This window comes from Monodon monoceros, unplaced genomic scaffold (assembly GCF_005190385.1).
Source record: "Monodon monoceros isolate NGI ecotype Baffin Bay Population unplaced genomic scaffold, NGI_Narwhal_1 Super_Scaffold_13, whole genome shotgun sequence".
Lineage (NCBI taxonomy): Eukaryota > Metazoa > Chordata > Mammalia > Artiodactyla > Monodontidae > Monodon > Monodon monoceros.
In genome coordinates this window covers 48,495,953-48,512,017 of record NW_021703769.1, presented here as the reverse complement: position 1 = coordinate 48,512,017, position 16,065 = coordinate 48,495,953, and the positions used below count along the sequence as shown (strand labels likewise).

Below are 16,065 nucleotides of genomic sequence, written 5' to 3'. Positions count from 1 at the left end.
GATCCCACGTGCCGCGGAGCGGCTGGGCCTGTGAGCCATGGCCGCTGAGCCTGCGCGTCCGGAGCCTGTGCTCCACAGCGGGAGAGGCCACAACAGTGAGAGGCCCACGTACCGCAAAAAAAAAAAAAAAGAAAACGAATACTAGCAGCTGAGTGGTTATGTAAATGTATAATATCAATATTATAGAGCTCTAAAATTGAATTTCTGCACATGCAGAGCTATTAAGAAAAACTAGATGTCAGATCCGTAGGAATTTGGAGGTTCCCTCTTGCTCTCTGCTGCCCTAGGTGAATAGTGTCAACAGTGCAGTGCCCTGGGGAAGACTTGGCGAGAAGTCTCCCAGCCCCTCATCCCTGCAAAGCACAGGGGTCGGGATGGGGACACAGGATGGGGTGCAGGAGCCCAGCGGTCTGAGGCTCTGCCAGGGCAGCTCCCATCTGTGCCCACAGAGTGTGTGTTCCCCCTCCATCCATCCCTCTCTCCCTGTCTGTCCTCTTCAGTGCCATTTTCCATCCTGAGTTGCAGTGCCCACAGCTGACGGCATGTCTGAATGACATTTAGGTACTTTTGCAGTGGTGAGTCTTGTGGTGAACTCCTGGAGGTTTTTTGTGTTAAAGTGCAGGGTGGCTTAGTCGCCCGTTTTCTCAGTTATGACCAGACATACTCAGCATTCTGGTTTGGACAAGTCAATAAGACAAGAAAATAAATGTGACCAGTATCTTTTGGAATTAAAGTGATCGAATATTTATGTTTATGGATGTGGTTATGGTAATTCTCAGAGAGTCAAAGGAAATTCTGTTAGTTTAATGCCAGAATTTATTAAGACACCAGTAGCAAGGTAAGCAAAAACCAAGAGCTCTTCTATACAAGGGCAACATTCCCTTTGAAAATATGATGGAAAATATGGCAGTAAGATTGAGGAATAGGAAAACTCAACTGAAAAAAAAAAGCAAAATTTTTATTGATAAGCATAAAAGAAAGTGGAACCAGTGGCAGGATTCCCGGTGGTCTCCGCGGCACTGGCGTTGTGCCCCTCCTCACCGCGTACCCGCCACACTCAGGTGGTGAGCCCAGCCTCCATCCGTCTGCACCCTCTTGCCGTGCAGACTGCCCAGAGCCCAGCTGCGCTTGCTCGGGACTCAGCAGGGACAGGGGGGGCTCTGGGGGCAGCTCTGGGTCGGGCGGCCCCACCAGCACCTCACCTGCCCGGCCTCATCCCAGGCTCAGGGCTCCTGGCCTTTGCTTGCTTGTGATTTGTCTCCCCAAGCATGGGGTTTCCGCAGTGTGGCCAGTGCTGAGAGGTAACATATGGCCTTGTCCCCACAGGAGGAAGAAGGTGAGGATGGTGATGTGTCCTCTGGCCCCCCAGGGGCCAGTCATAAGCTGCCTTCAGCCCCGGCCTGGCACCACTTCCCACCCCGCTATGCGGATGTGAGCTGTGTGGGGCTGCGGGATGCACATGAGGAGAACCCGGAGAGCATCCTGGACGAGCATGTGCAGCGAGTCATGAGGACACCGGGCTGCCAGTCACCAGGGCCCGGCCACCGCTCCCCGGACAGTGCACACATGCCCAAGATGGGAGCGCTAGGAGGCACAGTGCCCGGGCATGGAAAGCACGTGCCCAAGTCGGGGGCGAAGCTGGACACAGCTGGCCTGCACCTCCACAGACACGGCCACCACCACGGCCACCATGGCTCAGCTAGGCCCAAGGAGCCTGCCGAGGCCGAGGCCTCCCGCCGGGTCCAGAGCAGCTTCGCGTGGGGCCCAGAGCTGCACGGCCACGCGGCCAAGCCCCGAAGCCACGTGGAGAGCATGGGCGCCGCCCCCACCACCAGTGACAGCCTGGCCTACAGGTGAGTGTTTGCGGCGGTTCCCTCCTTCTGCATCTGTGTCAGTGAGGCTGTGTGTGTCTCCAGGAAAAAGGGGTCAAGGCGAGAGGCCGTATCTACTGTGGCCTCTGTTCAGCCTTCAAGCCAGGATTCCCCTTTAAAAATCATTAAATCAGGGTCAGCCACAGAGACAGCAGGCACCTGGGTGCACTGGCCACTGGAGCTCCAGCCTTGAAGCATGGTCAGGTCAGATGCACCTGTTTTGGAGGGCAGTGTCTGGGTGAAGAAGGGTGGCCAGGCCCTGGATGCCGCCCCCTTGGCTCCAACTCTCCCGGCCCATGCTGCCCAGACGCCTTCCTTCCTTTCCTTCCCACCATAGAGTCCGCCAAAACAACCCCACTCATGCCCGCAGAGCCAGGGCAGAGGCCCCACGTTCAGGGAGGGGCCCTTCCAGGCCACCCTCCCATAGCCATGAGGGTCTGGGCCAGCTGTCCAGCATCGGGCCAGCTGAAGTAGCAGGTGACCCGGGTCTTGCTCTTGCAGCGGGAAGGCAAGCATGACCTCCAAAAGAAACTCCAAGAAGGCTGAGTCGGGGAAGAGCACCAGCGTGGAGGCGCCAGGCCCCTCTGAGGACGCAGAGAAGAACCAGAAAATCATGCAGTGGATCATCGAGGGCGAGAAGGAGATCAGCAGGCACCGGAAGGCTGGCCACGGGTGAGAAGCTGTGTGTGGGCCTGGGCCCTGTGCAGTTGTGGGTGCAGGCGTCCAGAGCCACCCTGCCAGCCTCTAGCGCCCCTCTGCCAGCATCCTGAGCAGCTGGCCTTAGTGCAAGCCACATGCCACGGAAGCAGGAATTCCTTGGAATTAGGTCCAGTCCATGGGAGCATGAGGTCAACGCCTCCCTGTGGGTACCCTGTGATGGGGTGGGGGTCGTCAATGAGCTTCAATGTCCTGGGCAGGAGTACCCACTGGTGGGGTCAGTCTGAAGTTGCTGCAGCCCCACCCCCACCCCACCGGGGTGGGGCCTCCTGCCACATGGCTGCCCTCCTGTGAGAAGGAGCTAAGGCAGGGCCTGCACAAGGAACCTTATAGGTCTGACCTGCTTGTCCTCCGGCTGCCGCGGGCAGTTCTCATCTGGTCTGCGTCCCTCTGAGCTCTGTGTCGGTCTCAGTGTCACCCCTGTCCCCTTCATGGTGGGGACAGGGCTGGGCGGGGGGCCTGGGGCTGGTGGGGTCGGCCCATGGGCGGACTTCCCTGGCCCTCGCCGTTCCTGGGCCTTCCTGGGAAGGGCCGAGTGGTGTGTGTGAGGCAGGTGAGGCAGGTCATTGGCAACACGGGGTCCCTTGTTCCCGTGGCAACACGTTCCAAGGTCCACGTAACCTTGGAACAAGCCCCCTGCCGGTGTGCAGACCCTTTGCAGTCACAGAGCCTGACCTGGTGGGGGGGCCTCTCTGGGAGCCCCTCTCTTGCTCTGGTGGGGGTGGATTTTTGGCTTTTCTGGATTTCTCTCTTTTGCGATTTTCACAAGGACTGGCTCTGTCCTTGGCTGCTCCCCCAACCCCAAATGGAGGGTTGGAGGGCTTCTGTGGGTAAAGAGTGAGAGTCTAGAAACAGCCTCCTGGGTTTGGAAGGCTCCTGCCCTCTGGCTGGGCTGCAGGTTCTATCAAATGCTGGTGCTGCAGCGTCTCCACCAGGCACTTCTTGGGATCTGTGGGCCCAGGGGAGGTGAGGCCCGTAGAGGGGAGAATGGGGGGAAGGTGGGGCCAGGGAGTGAGGGGTAGGGGGACGGGGTGAAGTCTCCCTGTGGCCGGCCTTGTGGGACTTTTTAGGAGGAGTCCACCTCCCCCTGGGGTACATTCCCTGGGCAGTTCTGGCATCACAAGGGCACTGGGTCAACCCACTGTCCCCAGGGCCCCCTTCTTGGGATTCCCTCCTTTTTGCTCCTGGGGCTCAGCCCCCCTTTCTGAGGCCTCCAGCCTAGCTGAGAGAGGCAGATGTTTTCACTCGAATTCCATTCAGTGATTGAGTGACGGCAGGTCACACAGATGTAAAGCACATTCTCAGTGTCTGATGATGGGGAGCGTGATGTCATGTGGAGGGGGAAATCAGGAAAGATCACATGTTCAGAATTATGCTAATTACATCAAGTATTTTTGTTTTTCTTTTTAACTTATTTATATTGGGCTGCGTTGGTTCTTCGTTGCTGCGCAGAGGCTTTCTCTAGTTGCAGCGAGCAGGGGCTACTCTTCGTTGCGGTGCGCAGGCTTCTCGTTGCCATAGGCTTCTCTTGTTGTGGAGCATGGGCTCTAGGACACGGGGGCTTCAGTAGTTGTGGCGCGTGGGCTTAGTTGCTCCACGGCATGTGGGATCTTCCTGGACCAGGGCTCGAACCCATGTACCCTGCATTGGCAGGCAGATTCCTAACCACTGTGCCACCAGGGAAGTCCCTGTGTCAAGTGTTTTTAATGGAGAAGGAAATACACTGAATATACCGAGTGGCTGTTGCTGAATTACATTTATTTTTTTCTTTGAATTTCCTGACTGTTTCAGGTTTTTCACAAAGAGCACTTATTTTAATATCAAAATACTTTTCAATAACACTGAAAACTTTTCTTTAAAAGAAGTTTTCATGGGGAAGCAGAAAAAAAAGTATTCACATAGGATGTGATTTATATTTCAATACACAAGTTTCCAGGAAGGACTGTACGTTCGAGGTGCAGGGGGCCGTGGGGGGTGTGGGCACTGCTCACCTTGTTCTCTGGCCCCACAGGTCGTCCGGGGCAAAAAAGCAGCAGGCCCATGAGAGCTCCCGGCCCTTGTCCATCGAGCGCCCCGGGGCCGTGCACCCCTGGGTCAGCGCCCAGCTCCGGACCTCCGTGCAGCCCTCGCATCTCTTCATCCAGGACCCCACGATGCCGCCCAACCCGGCCCCCAACCCTCTGACGCAGCTGGAGGAGGCCCGCCGGCGCCTGGAGGAGGAGGAGAAGAGGGCCAGCAAGGCGCCCTCGAGGCAGAGGTACGGGACCTCGGGAGAGCAGGGCTGCCTGCTGTGTGGCCGAGGGCTGGGAGGGCAGGTGGTCATCACACTGTCCCTCTGGGGAGGGAGGGGGAGCCCTTCCTGTGTTGCAACTGCCCTGCACATGCGCTCACTCGCCCTTACCTTGGGACTGCTGGAGGTCACAGTCAGATGACCATTGGCTGCTGTGCTGGCTGAACCAGGAGGGGGCGGTCCTGGGGGCTCCCAGCTGCCTCCACGAAGGGGGCCCGAAACATGTGGTTCACAGCTACATGGAGGGGAGCCCCGATGTCACGTGCAGGCAGGACGTTGGTGCTGAGATGTGTGTGGGTGTAAACTCTTCTCCTGGAAATACCCCAGCCCCACAGCCCTCCTCACTGTGCCCTCCTTGGCCTTCAGGGCCAGGGTGGCCCCAGGGGGGCAGGAAGGCCTCCCCTTTATGGGGGACAGGTTGTCCCTCCAGGCTGGGTCCTTGCAGCTCGGCCTTTGAGGTCACTTTCCCGGGCCTGCTGACCCATCAGGATTCCCAGGTGGATCAGGGTCTCTGAGGGGCCTGGAAATCTGGGGAGTGTGGTCATCAAACTGCAGCCACTGTTTTTCTTGGATGTTACTGGCTCCCATTGCCCTTGGTCAGCTGGGCGTCTGGGGTCTGGCCTCACCGTGTTTGGGTCCGTGCTGCTCTGGGGAAGCTGGCGTCAGGGTGCAGACCCTGCCCAGCGTCTGTCTCGGGCATAGCTGGAAGCCCGCATGTGTCCCCCGGGTCACTGAAGGTGACCATGTTTACGCCTAGCTGTCTCACACCCCGTGATCTCGCTCGTCAGCATAGAGCCGGGGAGCAGGCTTGTGCAGGTGGCCTCGCCTGATGCTAGCCTGTAAGCTGGAGGCCAGCGGGGCAGCAGCGGGGCCACCGTGGGGGCCAGGCGGTGTGGACACCCTCCCTGCCGTGAGGACCCCCTGCAGGGGCTTCCTGGCCCATCATCCTTGCTGCCCGCTGTCTGTTCTTCCTGTGAGTACTCACAGGCCCTGCCCAGCGGCACGTCCTGTCTGGCTGGTGACGCTGAGCTGAGCACATGGGCGGCTCTGGCACCTCCACGGTGGTCAGTCTAGGGCATGTGGGCCTTTTGTAAATGGCTACAGACCAGAGAGCTGGGCCCTCCTTGTGGGGTGACCTCCACCCAGGCCGGTGAAGGTAGAAGTTGTGTCAGGGCCACAGAGCATCGCCCCCGGGGTGGAAGGCCACTGGGAGAGGAGCTGCCAGGCAGCGAGTCTCCTTCAGACGGAGCAGCGGCCGCGCTCCAGAGCCCAGGTCTGTGTCGAGTGCTGAGTAGGAAGAGCTGCACCCCAGGGAGGAGGCCAGGGCAGCTCCTCTTGGAAGGCGAAGGCTCCTCTGAGTGTGCATGAAGTGACAGGACCCCAGCATGTTCCCGGTGCCCGAGGCTCTGCCCAGATGAGGGTCTGGGAACCCTGGATGGATGGAAGCAGCATCGGCCTCTCGACTCATCCTGATGGAGCCCTGATCCTCCCGCCCTGCTCCACAACCCAAGGAGGGCTTTGGTGTCCTGTCCGCTGCACACAGTGGGAGCCTCATCTGTGGTGACAGAGCGTCTTGGGAGCCCCTGCTCCGTCTTCCCGCTGATCTTCTGTGGTCACCGCCAACTGCTGCTGGAGGCCCTGCCCAGGCCCATGCGGCTCACTGACGCCGTTGTTCCCTAGGTATGTGCAGGAGGTCATCCAGCGGGGGCGCTCCTGTGTCAGGCCAGCGTGCACGCCCGTGCTGAGCGTGGTGCCAGCGGTGTCCGACCTGGAGCTCTCCGAGACAGAGTACGTGCGCTCCCCCCGGGTCTTCCCGGTACTGCCCAGCCATACTGCACCTCCGGCCAGGTGCTGCAGTGGCGCAGCTGTACCCGCGATGGGAGCTCAGGCACTGCACCTGAAGAGCTGGGTCTGCAAGTGTATCTCTGTCAAAGGAACCGTCTGACCGTCCACGTGGTGACAAGTGACCAACGGGCCAGAGAGGAGGTCCACTCGCCTCCCGCACTCTGGCCTCACGTCCCCACCAGGCCTTGGGACTCGCTGGTCAGCGACCTGCCTGGCTTGATGGGTTCAGGGCTGCAGCCCTGACTCCCCTGGCACTGCTGACCGGAAGCGTCAGCCCCGGGCACTTGTGCACAGCAAGCGGGCTCTGTTCTCACGTGGACCACAGGCACCTGCGGGTCGGCTCCCTGGGCATGCGTGGGCCAGGCTGGGCACTGGGGAGCCAAGGGCCATACGTAGACAGTGCTGGCCACCCTGTCCCTGCACTTCTGCTCAAGACAGAGAAGAAGGAAGGGGCCCCCACCTCAGCCTTGCAGGGCTGACCCCAGACAGTACTTCATCACACCTGGCTGAGTGTGCTGAGGGGCTCACGGCCTCCCCATAGGTCACTCCTCCAGTGGCCTCTGGAGAAGCAGGGACTCGGCGTCCCTTCTGCAGAGAATGGACCCCACAGGAACCCCAGCTGGGCTCCCAGGACAGCCTGGGCTTGAGGTCGCAGGACTGAGGGAAGGGAAGCGGGCGCTGGGAGCCTGGCTCAGGCAGTGGATGGCCACACAGCTGAGGTGACAGCCTGCTCTGTGCCCAGGAGCACCGGGTCGGGGGGGTCCCCAGAGAGAGTAGAGCCTGCTGTGAGCTCAGGTGGCCTTCCTGACATGACACTGACATGCCCAGCTGGCCAGGGCAAGGGCTGTGCCAGGCTCCACCGGCGCAGCTCTGGAGCGGTCACAGGACAGGACGCTAGAGGAGACGGGTGCTGCCTCAGCCTGGGCAGGAGGCGCTGCTGGCCTCAGCGGTCTCTGGAAGTGTGGCTGGCTGCTGCTTATGGTCTCGTGACAAGCTCTCTGCCATGAGGCAGATCCGTGTCAGGATCCGTCACAGTTCTATTCGTCCAGTCCCTGGCCTTAGGTGTTTCTGAAGCTTGGGGCTGTAGGCCTTACTAGGACACGAGCAGTTTAGCCCAGCCTCGAGGCAGTGGCTGTGGCGGGTTCTGTGGCCTGGCTGGCTGTCATGCAGCCCAGCAGAGGCATCTGCTGTGGGCTCTGGCTCTGAGAAGCCTGCTCGCCCAACTTCACGTGGTCTGGGTAATGGGTGCTGCCCGCCAGGCAGTTCAAGCCACAGTGAGACCAGGGCCTCGCAGTGGGTGGTGGGCAGGCCAAGGCGCCGGTCGGACAGTTGGCGGGCAGGCGACGAGCTGCTGTCCGCGTGGGTCAGGGCATGTGGCTGGCGCAGGACTGGAAACCTGGGCTGAGGCACCATGTGGGGTGAGCCCCCCGGGGCTGGACGTGGCTATGTGGGTGGGGTGGGCGTCGGGGCCTGTGGATGTGTGGCACTTCTGAGCGTGGCACAGCCCACCCTGCAGGCCCTGCTCTGTCGTTTACTGGGGTGCCTGGGGCCCAGCAGTCACCGCTGCTTCTCCGCCCCCCAGGACAAAATCGCAGAGGAAGGCAGGCGGTGGGAGTGCCCAGTCGTGTGACAGCATCGTCGTGGCCTACTATTTCTGTGGGGAGCCCATCCCCTACCGGACCCTGGTGAGGGGCCGTGCGGTCACCCTGGGCCAGTTCAAGGAGCTGCTGACCAAGAAAGGCAACTACAGGTGAGAGGCATTGGTGGGGTCAGCTCAGGAGACAGTGCTGTGTGCTCGTGCCTCGTTGAGTCCTTGCCTCCACCTGTCTGGCCACGGGCTGTCGGTGTGAGCCCCACGACGGATGGGGCATGGGTGATCTCAGGTGGCTGAGGGCTCCAGGCCGAGCAAGGGGTCTAGAGGGTCTGTTGGTCCCCGTGCTGGTGTGACCTGAGTTGGCCTCGTCTCAGCCTCCTAACCGTCCTCCGCGGGTCTGCCCTGGGCTGCCCAGCCCTGCCGGCCTGAGACCAGCCCCTGCAGGCTCCTCACTGGGTTCTGTAGGTCGGGTGGGGCCCATGGGGTCTCGGCTGGGGTCAGCCCACCGTGGGCCTGCCTGGGTGGTTTGCTGTGGCCACTGGAGGGGCCTTGGGCCGAGTGCAGGCGCTTTAGCCCAGTGGAGAGGACAGAAACCCCACGCCCACCCACTCCTCCCCCACAGCACCTAGAGGCCGGGGCAGGGACCCTGCATGTGGTCACCGAACGTGTCAAGCACCGGCACTCAGGCACCGGGCAGAACCGGCTCGCGTGCCCTGCAGGAGGTGTCAGGGGCGGCCGCCAAACTGCCGGACGCTGCCGCCCTCACCGCCCCTCCCACCCGCAGATACTACTTCAAGAAGGTGAGCGACGAGTTCGAATGCGGCGTGGTGTTCGAGGAGGTGCGTGAGGACGGGGCCGTGCTGCCCGTCTTCGAGGAGAAGGTCATCGGCAAGGTGGAGAAGGTGGACTGACGGGCGGGCCTGGCCTCCGCGCTGCACACCATGAGGGCCTGTGCCGGGTTGAGAGAGTGTGGCAGACACACGGCTGCTGGCGGAAGGCCGGGTGCTGCCCGCCTCACAGCTGCCACCCCTTTGGTCCATCTGTGTCCAGGAGGGCGGGGGGGGGTCCCTCTGGAGTCCCACAGGCTTCCACCCACTCCTCTGCAGGACACTCAAGAGCCCACCCAGCAGGGAGCCCACCATGGGGCCGCCTTGAGACCCTCCCCCGCAGCCCCCTGCTGCTAACCGCGGACACCCCCGGCGCTCACCCCACAGGCTCTGCTTCTCCTTCTGGGACTTGCCCGCCATGGCCTGCCCTGGTCAGGCCTGTCCCAGAGCCGGGGTGCAGGGGGCCCCGTGGGGCCTCTGTCCATTGTACATGTCACCGAGTGCCTTCAACACAGCTTGTCTCTTGCCTCACTGTGTGGACCCGGCGACGGAGCACCGAGGCCCAAGCGTGGGCTCAGCGGGTCCTGGGCCCCTTCCTCCTAAGGGCCCATGTAAATATGTACATTTCTCAGGCCTGGGCCAGCGGGGAGGGGCTGCCCCAAGCCCGTTTTTCATGCGCTGACTTGTACAATTATCTTTTCAAAGGTACTTGGATAATAATGAAATAAAACCATTTTTGAATCTTCCCTGGCTGTGGACTGCACCTGTCCAACGTGGCTGGTGGGAATGCCCCTCGGCTGGCTCCTGGGATGTGTGCCCTGTCTCCCAGCCACCAAAGGAAGTCAGGCCAGCCTCCGTGGCAGGGAGGGGGGGCCATTTAGCAACGCTAGCAGAGCTTGGGAGAGAGAGTGGGCCTGAAGCCGGCAGCAATGCCATGCTCCCCCTTCCTGCCCCAGTGGAGCCTCAGACCTGAGCCAGGGACCCATCTTCCATCCAAGATGTGAAGGACCCAGGAGGCTGAGATTGGGCCCAAACGAAGGGCCAGGGGGCCTGCCTTGCTCAGGAACCACACACACAGTCCAGGACCAGAGCTCTTTATTCACAGCCCACAGCTTCCATGGGCACCAAGGGACACGGCTCCCCAGGTGGGCACTGGCAGCGGTGCAACTACAGCTCGTCTTTGGGCTCCGTGGTGTTTTCTGGCATCTCCTGGAAAGGGTCATAGAGACCCAGCTGGAAGCTGCACCCCCAGCCCAGCCCATGTCACAGCCACGCATCCAGAGGACTCGTCCAGAGACCTGGAGCCTTGGGACAGAGACACCCACCGGGAAGGGGGCTCCGGGCACCTCCGTGGGCTCCTCTGCAGGCAGCTCACCCCCGCTGTCCAGAAGCTTGGAGAAGGTGTCCAGGTCCCTGGTGCCTTTGTATTCAATCACCTGAGGAAGGACGGGTGGGTCTGGGGGACACACCGTCCAGGGTCTAAGGCCAGCCCTCCGAGGCCACGCCGCATCTCCAGCCGAGGTCTGAAGAGCCTAGACTGAGCCCAGACCAAGGGTGGGGTCCTGTCTCACCTTCCGACCGGGCCCCGCCGGGAAGTACGTGAGGGTGGGGAAGCTGTGCACAGGGAGGGCCTCCAGCTCATTGGCCGTGGCATCCAGCTCGGCGATGACGATGTCCTCGTGGTCCCTGTACTTCTCAGCCAGTGCCTCCCAGGCCGGGGCCATCTCTTTGCAGTGGGTGCACCATGGGGCATCTAGGACGGGGGCATCAGCACAGCCAGCAGGGTCCCTGCTGCCCACTAGCCCACTGCCCCCTGCACCCACAGAACTTGATAAACACGTTCTTGGTTTCATCAAAAGCCACCTGCTCGAAATTCTTGCCCACGAGGGTCTTGACTGGCCGCTGGTCCCAGTCGGGGGGGGACCTCCTGGCTCAAGCGATAAGGCTGGGAGAACCGGCCAGGTGCTTTATTGGGGGGTCTCTCCCAAGAGCCGCTGCTTCCACTCCCGCCCCCCAACTGGGCAGTCCAGCAGCAGACCTTGACCTCCCCACCCAGGACTGCGTGGCAGAAGGCTGCAACCGAGGTGGCGGTGACTGGCCCCCTGTCCGCGGGCATGTACTTCTTGGTGGTTTCAATGTTGATGAAGCGTAGGGTGGGGGCCTCCTCGGCCTTGAGGCCGAAGTACTGGAGCACGTGGTCGTTGCTGGCACCCAGGTCCACCACCACAAACAGCACCTGCCAGCAGGGAGTCCGCGTGGGCGCCCTGCCTCCCCACTGCCACCTCACCCCTTACCCGTGGGCTGAGCCAGTACCTGCCCGCGGAAGCTGGGAGCTGCCTCCCGGAAGCCCGCCAGCAGCTCCCGGTGGGAGGCCAGCGTCTGGTTGACGAACAGCAGCAAGTGGTTAAGGATCCTGGCTGCAAAGATCTTACGGGACGTCTGCGGGGGCAAGTGGCGCTCGTGGGCTGCTCCCGCGCTCGCCTCCCATCCTCCGCTCCCACCCGCACCTGCCCTCCAGCCCCACTCACCTGGCTGTTGAACTCCGTGACCAGGTGCATGCTGTGTGTGAGGAGGAAGCATGACAGATCCCCTTGGTCCAGGCCCAGCTCCTCATCCACTGGGAAGTCTGCCCGCCCCTCGTCATACTGGACAGCGCCGGGTGGGTCAGCAGGAGCCATCGCCCTGACTCCGACCCCCACTTCCGCCCTGACTCTGGGCCTGACCCACCTTTTTGAAGAGGACCACGGTGTCCTTGGTGAGGCCGAACTTCTGAAAGAGCTGAGGCTGGTTGGTGAGGCCAAAGCTCATGTCCAGGGCATCCTGGGCCAGGGCCAGGAAGGTAGCCACATCCTTGTCCTGCAGGTCCTAAGGGGCCCGAGCCTATGAGGCTGACTGCCCTCACAGACCCTGCTCCCAGGCCCGGCCCTCATGCCACCAGCTCACCTGGAAGAAGCCAATGACCACCACATCCCGGGCATCTATCAGCGCTTGGGCGCCCTCCTCATCCTCCAGCCTCGTGGCACTGGGCCCCACCCGCCGCCTCAGCCACTCAGCGATGCCCTCGGCCTCCCAGGGGCCTGCAGAGATTCCCCTCAGCCTGGGCCAGCCCTGCCACCCGCCCACCCACCCATGCCCACTCCCCGCACCAGTGTACTCCTCCGGGTGCCTGTGGTTCCCGTCAAGGAAGAACTTGAGCGTGGGATACTTTGTCACCGCAAACTCCTCGGCCAACTCTGGCTCCGCGGGCCCGTCCACCTTGGCCAGCCTGACTTTGGCCGACTCTGCTGCCAGCAGGGCAGCCGCCTTGCTGTACTCAGGGGCCAGTGCCTTGCAGTGCCCACACCACGGGGCGTCTGGGGGACAGGGCCATGAGTGCCCCAGGCCTACATGGCCCCAGCCGCAGCCCCTGCTCCTGCCCGGCCAGAGCTGGCCGACCTTGGGGCCAGTCAGGCCCAGCAGGGAGCAAGCATGTCCTGTCCACACCTCCCTCATCAGGGGCCCACCTGAGCCTTGGCCATATGGAGCCCAAGCGCCGGAGACCAGCCTCCTCAAGGCCCCCAGCTTGGGGAGGCAGTGGCCAGTACTGTCCTGACTGAATTTAGGAGGAATTTTCCGTTGCCTCCCCCTGAGGCTGGCGCCCGGCCATCTGCCTGTTGAGGCCTGCCGGCTAAGAATGGCTCTCACGTGTGAAAAGCTTGTAAAAACCCGGAAGAATGTGCAAGCCTGAATGCTGGCTGGCCCTTTACGGAAGAGTTTGTAGAAGGACAATGACCGTGGGTCTCCCCTGCACCTGTGCCCTTCACCACTGTGAGGCTGGACCCCCAGGCCCAGCTCAGCCCCAGGGCTGTGCCTCGGGTATCTTCTGACAGAGCTCCAGGAGCACGGTGGGGGCGAGTGGCCCTGGCATGGGGGGGTAGAACCCCCCAGGTGGCCCCTGCGGGTCTCCCAGCCCCACCGGCCCCAAGCACTCACAGAACTCCACCAGCAGGGCAGGGTGCTCCCGCAAGGCCAGGCCAAGGGTCTGCCGGCTCAGCACCAAGATCCCATCCTCCTCCGGGGGCTCCTCCTCGGGGGGCTCCTCCTCAGGGGGCTCCTCCAAGGGACCCTCGGGCCCTGGCCCCTGTCCCCACAGGCCTGAGGCCCCGAGCAGCAGCAGCAGCACTGGCAGGAGCTGGCCGTCCATGGCAGTGCCGGGGCCCACGGGGCCGGGGCAGAGAAGGGGGTGGGGGCCAAGCAGCTGCCGCCCCGTGGCACGCAAGCCTGGTTGCAGGGAGGATAGGCTGGGAGGCCCCCCACCGCGGGGGCGGGGAGGCAGACAGGCGACACCGAGGGCACCAAGACAGAGCAACGTTTAATAGGACTGTTCAGGGCACAGTGCCAGGCCCGGGGAGGGGCCGTCCCGGGACAGGACAGAGGGCAGGGGGGTCTGGCCACTGAGGGGGCCGGGGAATGGTCAGGGGTCCCTTGCAGCGACTGACAGAGGTGGGGGAGACCAGGACCGCAAGTGGGAACACAGCCCTGGGGCAGGGGGCGCTCAGCTCTCCCAGTCCTGGCAGATGTGGAGGCCCCACTCCCAGGACAGGTGGGGGGTCCTGTCGTCATCGGTGAAGAATGACGTGACCACGTAGGCACCCCGCACCAGCACGCCCCGGGGCGCCTCCTCCAACGGAGTCACAAACTCGTACTCCTGGGCGCTCGGGCCATAGCTGCCCACCATGTAGACGGCTTTGTCCACTGGGGGAGGGCGAGGGTGTCAGGGGCTGCCCTCTGCCCCACTGGCCCCCACCCCGAGCCCTCCCCCTGGGCTGCCCCCTCCACGCAGCCCTCACCTCGCAGGCCCTGGCGGTAGGTGTGATGCAGACACTTGAGGCCACTGACGATCTCCTTATTGACCTGAAGGACAGACGGTGTTAGGGGGAACCTGGGGGGGCTGGGCCTGTGGCTGGCTGGTGTCCCTCCTGACAGCTCCCTCACCTTGAAGGTAATCTTCACTTTGTAATCAACACCCTCCTTCAGGACAAACACCCGGTTTTTCAGTGCAGCCAACTCCCCTGTTAGGGAAAGTGCAGCTAAGTGTGAACTCCTGTGATGGCTGAGACCCTGCCCCAGGAGCCCTCATGGGGGGCCTGTACCTCTGAGGTCTAGGTCTGAGTACTTGGGATTGGGCATGGGGGGGGTCTTAAGAGGTACATGGCAACGAGCCCAGGTCTCTACCCCAAAGATCAGTTTGTATTTTGCGGAGGGGGTTACCTGTGAGGTCCCTGCCTGGGGCTCAGGGTCGCACCAGGCACCCTGGGAGTTACCTGTGAGGTCCATGGTGATGGGCCCTGGGGCCTGCTCAGACATCAGTGTCAGGCTGGTCACCTGCACGTTGGGCAGGCTTGGGTCTGAAGAGAAACCAGAAGTGTACAGGTGCCCTAACCCTAACCCACCCTCCCCACCCCAGCCCAGGGCATGGGCATACCCACGGCAGGCGGCTCAGGCCCCAGCAACACCCGCTTGTAATTGACCAGGCTCTCATCGTCCGGGTCCAGCTGCTGGATCTCCAGGAGGCTTTTCCTCCCCGGGGCCCGGTACTCCGGCACGGCCTCATCCAGCACCTCATCTGGCGGCAGCTGCCCCTTCTCCTTGTCCGTCAGGAGGACTGGGGGTCGGGGAGGGTGTGTGAGGGTGTGTGCCAGCTGACCTGGCATTTGCTGGAGCCTGCCGTCTGGCCAGCTGGACCTCCCACTGCCCAAAGGAAGGAACTTAACAGGAGTCCGGTGAGAGCTCTGGGAGAGGGGTGGGCCGAGAAGATGCAGAGCAGCGCCCAAACCCAGCCTCTTGGGGAAGGGCCTGGGGAGTGGAGAAGGCTCCCAAGAGATGGAGGCAGGTGATCCCTGGAGGCTCCAGCTGCATCCTCCTGCCCCACCCATTCATCCCAGGCCCCTCCCTGACTGTAGGGGGAAGGAAGACCCCAAATGGGGGACAGCCCCAAGGGATAGGGTCCACCACTACAGAGTGGTGACCGCTGAGGTCTTCTCTAGAGCAGAGGCTCTGCCTTTTCGCTGCTCTCTAGGGTCCCCAGTGCCCTAGGCCTCTTCCCATATTCCCATAAGGCTCTCGGACACCTCTCAGGGTCCCCACCACCCTGCTCAGGGACTGCGTTCCCTGAATGTCTCCCCACAGTCTTGGGAGTTCCTCCGCATAATGCTCCTGAAGGGTAGGGGTGGTTCTCTCTAAAACCCTCAACTTATGCTCCGAGGCCACCTCCCCAGGTGCCTCCAGACCCAGTCAGCTAAGCCCCTTCCCCTGGCGCCTTAACGCAGGGGTCTTTCTGAGCCCTTCCCACAGTCCTAGGAGAAGCTCCCATGGTGCCTTGGGGCAGGGTCTTTCCGAGTCCCTGCCCACTGCGCTCCAGTCTTTCCCGGGATCCACACCCTCCCTGAAGGAGCCCCAGCCCCACCCAAGGGAGATGGGACCTCAGGGGCAGGTTCCCACGGGGAGAGGGCCCCCCTGCCACCCTGGCTTCACAAACAGACCCGCCCACTCTTGACCCCTTGCCCCATGAGTGTCTGGCCTGGACGAAGCCCCCCACCCCCGCCAGAGCCCTGACGGGGGACCCCGCCGCGAGGTCCCCACGAGCGCCCCCAAAGTTTCCGCGGGGGAGAAGCCGCCGCGCCCCGGGCTGAGCCCCCCGCCCACGTGGCCGCCCTGGCCACGGCCCGCTCACCTCGGGCGCACAGCGCCAGCCGGAGCAGCTCCAGCAGCTGCGCCCCCAGCTCACACGCGTCCAGGCCCAGCATGGTGGCCCGCGGCCCGGCCCCGCCACCGAGCCGCCGAGGAGCCGCCGCCCGCCCCGCCGCCGCCCGGCTCGGCGCTCAGCCCCGGCGCGACTGCGGTGAGCTCATCCCGGCCGGGAGCGCCCCCCGCGCCCAGCGC

The 16,065-nt window shown here is 62.8% G+C and overlaps 3 protein-coding genes across 5 annotated transcripts in view; 1 reads left to right on the top strand and 2 right to left on the bottom strand.

Annotated features, from left to right (window-relative positions):
• Positions 1–9,886, top strand: part of AXIN1 (axin 1) — a 54,597-nt gene extending 44,711 nt beyond the window's left edge. The window contains exons 6-11 of one of the 3 annotated variants that reach the window (XM_029219721.1): positions 1,327–1,853; positions 2,373–2,543; positions 4,600–4,845; positions 6,559–6,666; positions 8,306–8,473; positions 9,102–9,886. In XM_029219721.1, the coding sequence (XP_029075554.1) occupies positions 1,327–1,853; positions 2,373–2,543; positions 4,600–4,845; positions 6,559–6,666; positions 8,306–8,473; positions 9,102–9,228 (1,347 nt within the window). In that variant the 3' untranslated portion in view covers positions 9,229–9,886. Of the gene's footprint in view, positions 1–1,326; positions 1,854–2,372; positions 2,544–4,599; positions 4,846–6,558; positions 6,667–8,305; positions 8,474–8,939 lie in introns of all 3 variants that reach the window. The other 2 variants (XM_029219723.1, XM_029219722.1) reach the window with 2 other exon arrangements.
• Positions 9,887–10,230: 344 nt separating this feature from the next.
• On the bottom strand, positions 10,231–13,327 carry PDIA2 (protein disulfide isomerase family A member 2). The gene is given in 12 exon segments (XM_029221391.1): positions 10,231–10,353; positions 10,470–10,580; positions 10,716–10,897; positions 10,968–11,064; positions 11,066–11,089; positions 11,183–11,380; positions 11,458–11,583; positions 11,673–11,789; positions 11,872–12,009; positions 12,088–12,221; positions 12,291–12,497; positions 13,117–13,327. Coding segments are annotated over 12 exon segments (1,587 nt in total). The 3' UTR covers positions 10,231–10,311.
• A 151-nt stretch (positions 13,328–13,478) lies between these two features.
• On the bottom strand, positions 13,479–16,065 carry ARHGDIG (Rho GDP dissociation inhibitor gamma). The gene is made up of 6 exons (XM_029221552.1): positions 15,857–16,065; positions 14,609–14,788; positions 14,448–14,531; positions 14,119–14,195; positions 13,974–14,037; positions 13,479–13,878 (listed from the first exon to the last, which is right to left on the bottom strand). The coding sequence occupies exons 1-6, from the start codon at positions 15,927–15,929 to the stop codon at positions 13,679–13,681; spliced, it is 678 nt and encodes a 225-aa protein (XP_029077385.1). The 5' UTR covers positions 15,930–16,065; the 3' UTR covers positions 13,479–13,678.

Coding starts and splice junctions, on each gene's coding strand:
- ARHGDIG (XM_029221552.1), bottom strand. CDS start 15,929: ATGCTGGGCCTGGACGCGTGTGAGCTGGGGGCGCAGCTGCTGGAGCTG. Junction 14,789..15,856: donor GCTGGCGCTGTGCGCCCGAG/GTGAGCGGGCCG, acceptor CCCGACCCCCAG/TCCTCCTGACGGACAAGGAG. Junction 13,879..13,973: donor CTACCGCCAGGGCCTGCGAG/GTGAGGGCTGCG, acceptor GCCCTCCCCCAG/TGGACAAAGCCGTCTACATG.